At 38.3% G+C, this 5,478-nt stretch overlaps 1 protein-coding gene across 1 annotated transcript in view; it reads left to right on the plus strand.

Annotated features, from left to right (window-relative positions):
• FDX1 (ferredoxin 1) overlaps positions 1-5,478 on the plus strand; it is a 50,897-nt gene that overhangs the window by 4,735 nt on the left and 40,684 nt on the right. The window contains exon 2 of the mRNA XM_012659154.1: positions 803-927. Within this exon, the coding sequence (XP_012514608.1) occupies positions 803-927 (125 nt within the window). The remainder of the gene's footprint in view (positions 1-802; positions 928-5,478) is intronic.

The following is a 5,478-nucleotide window of genomic DNA, read 5'->3' on the forward strand; positions in this document are numbered from 1 at the left end:
AGCTGGGTGTGGTGTCACATGCCTATAGTCCCAGCTACTTGGGGAGCTGAGACAGGAGGATCGCTTGAACCCAGGATTTGGAGGTTACAGTGAGCTATGATGACGCCACTGCACTGTAGCCCAGGCAACAGAGTGAGACCCTGTCTCAAAACAAACAAAACCCCCCAAAACCACAGGTAAGGAGGTATTTTATTCATCTTTCCACAGATACAGAGAAACAAATAAAAACTTTTCTTAGTCCCTTTGAATTTTGAGTACATAGCGTGGACTGAAATGAGATGTTCAGATACTTGGAAAACTGTCAAACTGCTGCGTCTCAGCAGTGGCATCCTGTCAGGCACCTGTATAGCAGGTGCCCTATTGATAGCAGAATGATTCGCTTTTTTAAAGCTCACATCACCACAGCCCTGGTCTAGACTTTCAGGGACACATTCATGTGTTTCAGAGCTGTGCAAGAGTAAAATGGACTTTACAAGTGATAGTGATTACCACATTTTCACATAACTGACCTCTGGGGAGAGACATGGTACAGACTACCAGGTGGCCTTGACCAGGTAGTCATTGCCATTTCCTTTAAGGAGTAGAGCTTGTCACCTAGTAAGTGGATGGATAGATATGTCTTTGATTTGTGGTGTCTTCTTCCCAAATAAACTTTGGAAAGAAGAGACAATACTGTAAAAAGAGCATATTTATACACATGCACACGTGTGCACCATTTCTGTGACCTCACAAGTTCTTAAACATTTATTTAAAGTTATATTTGAAATTACTAAAAATACTAAATGCATTCTTTCTTTTCCAGCTCAGAAGATAAAATAACAGTCCACTTTGTAAACCGTGATGGTGAAACAATAACAGCCAAAGGAAAAGTTGGTGATTCTCTGCTCGATGTTGTGGTTGAAAATCAACTAGATATTGACGGTTTTGGTGAGTATGGGGCATTTCTTAAAATTTGTAAGTAAAACTATTGAATAAGTTTCAATCTTTTTGTTTTTAATTTTAACCTATAGCTTTCTAGGTAAAATATTAAAATTCCGGATGTGTTAGTGTTATGTTTATAAAGAATAACAGAGTGACACTTTTTTCTATTCTTTGTACATTGAAGTAGCTCTGTGGCCCGAAATGTACTGTGGCCTCATTACCTTGATGTTTACCTGTGTGATGCAAAGCTGGGGGTAGGGAGTGGAGTTAAAAGATGCCACCTTAGAGATAATAAATGTCGTATCACAGAAGGGTAATTAAGTAGTTTTAACTTAATCTTGAATGTCAGCTCACCTTCCTAGGAAGAGTAACTTATCCTAAGGTGTTTTATTTAGAAAATTTTCATTTCCAGACTTCTGACCATATTCCTTAACCACACACAAAAGCCCAAGTTCCAACACTGCCGTTTTTGCAGTTCCTCTGGCACCTCTCAGTTTTGCTCAGGCACTGTCTCTGTCTGGAATGATAGTTCTCAGAGAGGGTTCCCTTGACCATTATTAGCATCATTATCACCTGGGAAATGCAGATTCTCACACCTCCCCTCCAGACTTACTGAGTCAGAAAGTCTGGGATAGGGCCCAGCAATGTGTGTTTTAATAAGCCACCTCTGATTTTGATGCATGTTCAAGATTGAGAACCTCTGACCAGAATAAGGTCCAAGAAATCTATCTGACTGTGCTTTCAAGGCACAGTTCACTTTACACTTTTAAGAACCATTTCTAGATCAGAATTAATTTCTCCTTCCTTTGTTTTCCCATGGTATATTAAATCTACCTCTCTTTGTTAACTCTCATAACAGTTTTCCATTTTAAGGAAAATGCCCGTCTCCCTTACTAGATTATGAGTTCTTGAGGTAACTCAGGTAACGCCATGGAGTACACTTGTCCTGACTTGGAACTATTGCTAAATATCTAAATATAATTTTTTTTTCAGTTTCAAAGTAATTATAACTGCCAGCATTTGAGTGTGTACCACATTCTAGCATATGTTATCTGAGGTAGATTTTTTTTTTAACCCTCTATTTTACAGATGAAGAACTAAGGACTCAGAAAAATTAATTTTCCCTAGTCATACATGCAGCAAGTAAGAGGGCTCAGATTCAAACCTAAGTCTAACTCCTAAACAACTGCCATTTTCTGTCTGCTATTTTCTTTAAGAAGTGTCTTTTCTCTGTAAACACCTGTTACAGAAATTAGGTGTTGAAATAGTTGATATAATACTAACTTTAAGGAATTATGTAGTTTAATGCAGCGGTTCTTGGCTGGGATTGAGTTTCAGAATTGCTTTATAGAAATTTTAAAAGTGCAGACATCTGTGTTCCATCCTAGATAGCATAAGGAAAGAGGGAAATTTTGCAAATGTATTCTTAAAAGCTCCATATGATCCATACCATAATTAAGAACAGCTAATTTAGTGAAAGAAGTCATTAATAATTTTTTTTTCTTTTAAGAGACAGGGTCTCACTCTGTCACTCAGACTGGAGAGCAGTGGCACAATCATAGCTCATAGACTTCTTGGGCTCAAGTGATCCTCCCACCTCAGCCTCCCAAAGCGCTGGGATTCCAGTAGTGAGCCACTGCACCTGGCCCATTGATTATTTATTGGACTGAGCAGAGGAGAACAGGAGCCATGTGTGAATACACTATAAAACTTATATGTAATTGATCTCCTTCATGTGAATTCATATTCAGTTACACTTTTGACTAGTTTCACTGAATTACCCTTTCACAAGTGAAAGGTAGTACAGTAGTCCTCTCTTATCCACAGGGGGTCTGCTCCAGGAATCCTACTGGGTGCCTGAAACCATGGATAGTACTGAACCCTATATATACTATGTTTTTTCCTATTATAAACTTTCACCTTTTCACTTAAAGGAAGCACTTTCTGGCTTCTCTTTGGCATATCTGAAGTGGCCAGCATCACTACTCAGGTCCTTTGGGGCCATTATTAAGTAAAATAAGGGTTATTTGAACAGAAGTACTACGATAGCATAACAGTCAATGGCTTCTAAGTGACTAGCTGGTGGGTGGTGTAGACAGCGCAGAGATGATGGACAAAGGGATGACTCACATCTGGGGCAGGATAGAGCAGGATAGCGTGAGGTTTCATCGTGCTACTAAGAGCAGCATGCAATTTAAAACTTCTGAATTATTTGTTTCTGGATTCTTTTACTTAATATTTTTGGACTGTAATTGACTCAGACTGAGGGTAATTGAAGCTGTGGAAAGCAAAACCCTGAATGGGGGGAACTACTGTACATAACACAATAATTGAGAGTAGACTCTGGAATCAGACAGGTTATGGTTCATAAACCAACACTGTCACTTACTAGCCGTGAGACCTGGCAAAAGCTAGTTTAACTTCTTTATGCCTCCAGTTCCTGTTCTGTAAAATAAGGTAATAATTGTTCTAACCTCATAAGGTAGTTGAAGATTAAAGGTATATCAGAAGTGAAGTGCCTGGCACAGTGCCTACCTTGGTAAGAGGAGTAGGATTTGTGGCATTTTAACTTGGCCTACTCTCATTCCCCGTTTTCCAGATCCACAGTAGCCTTGAAAACCAGCAGCTTTGTAACCACAGTAGCTGTGAAAACCAGCAGCCTTGTAGCCACTAGAAGAGCTGACTGGCTTTGAGTTCCTCAAAAAGTCTTATCCCCAGAACATTGTCGCTATTTGACCTGTCTTGCAGCTTCTTGAGACAGCTCCATTCCAGGGATTTGTTATTTGACCTTCCTCAGAGATTGCTGTGTGGGAAAAGCTCCATTTCCAGGGCATTTGTGTAAAATTATCAGCTGTAATTGTTTAACATTTTAGCTTCCTGAGTCTGTGGTACCAATTGGGGCAAACAAAACCCTAGCCAAAAATTTAAAAGGAAGATCTGGGGAATGAGATGTCCATAGGGCTTTGAAATGCTTTGGAGATCGAGAATGCTATGCATGTGTGCAGGACTGTGTGCATGCCCAGGAAGGACCTGCGAGGGCCCCAGTCTCTCATCTCTGGCTGTCTTTCAGTTCCTTTGCATGCAGCAAGTGAAGGCTAAGACGGATATATAAACTTTCTGAATGTTGAAGGCGTGTCCAGTCACACACCAAGCCCCTTGGCAAGGGATGGAAAACCTATTGGTTCAAAACACTGAAGGAAACCTCTGCCCAGTTATTTAGGTGCCCAGAGACTTCTGTGACTATACACTACAAGAAATACAGACTTTAGGGAATTCATCCAGGGAAATCACTAGAGAAACAAACAGCAGCATCAACCACCACCAAAAAGCCTGCAACAACAGCAAACCCAGGGGATAGGGTAGTGCTCTGATCTCCAGAGTTACCATATTATTATTTAAAATGTCCACTTTGCAACAAAAAATTTGAGACAAGCAAAAAACCAGGAAAGTGTGTTCCTTATTCAGAAAAAAAGCAGTCATTGGAAACTCTCTGAGGAGGCCCAGATGTTGGACTTACTAGACAAGGATGTAAAATCAACTAATATGAAAGTTTAAAGAATTGAAGGAAACTATGTGGAGATGTTATTTGACATTTCTCGCATCTGTACATCTGTATCTATGGAAGCCATAACCATTCTGTGTAAGGATACATAAAAGAAATAGTGAATGTTCCTGCCCTTGAGAAAACTGATCTTTGTGTTCTTGGAAGGCTAATTAGCTCTTGCTGGCTAATCGAGCAAGTCTATTTCTATAAATTTCTTTGAAGATTCAGTCTCACTTTTAGGAAAGACCTGTATACTGGGCTGTTTACTGCAGAAATATTTATATCAGCAATAGATTTGAAACAACCAGATGTCCATCAGTAGAGAACTGGTATATAGTAATAGAATGGGATATTATATAGTTGTTTAAAAAAAAAAATCTCTAGTTTTAAAAACAAATGTCCTTGGTTACCTGTTGGTAGGGGAGAGGCAGGAAGGAGATTTACATTATAAAAGTTTATACTTTTTGATTTTAGAACAATGTAAATGGGTTATCTATTTTAAAAACATACTTAGAAAAACAGAGGAAACAATCTAATCCCTAACAATAGGGATTGTTTAAGTCCATGATGGCATTTCTAAATTAAACAACACTATGCATATGTTATGAATAATGTTCACAATGAATTTATGATTACATAAGTAGATGCTTGTAAGTGAAAAACACACAGTATATTTAGTTGCTTTCGATTTTTGGAGTGCATTGAAAGAAAATACTAAAAGGAGAGGTGTCTAAACATTTAATGTTGGTTTTTTCTTTTCGATCTGATTGTGGATTTTTCATCTTCCTTCCACTTTTCTTTATATTTTAATTTTTTTTCTATAGTGACTTACTACTTTAATACCCTGTGACTTTCAGTTACTGACCTTCCCTGTTCCTCATTTTCATTATCTATCAAATGAAGGTAATAGTACTTACCTCAAAGGACTTTTGTAATGACTAAGTGAATTAATATGTTTGTTCAGAACAGTATCTGACACATAGTATAAATAATTGTATTAGTCTATTTTATTA

The sequence above is a fragment of the Propithecus coquereli genome, unplaced genomic scaffold (genome assembly GCF_000956105.1).
Source record: "Propithecus coquereli isolate 6110/MARCELLA unplaced genomic scaffold, Pcoq_1.0 Scaffold6, whole genome shotgun sequence".
NCBI lineage: Eukaryota > Metazoa > Chordata > Mammalia > Primates > Indriidae > Propithecus > Propithecus coquereli.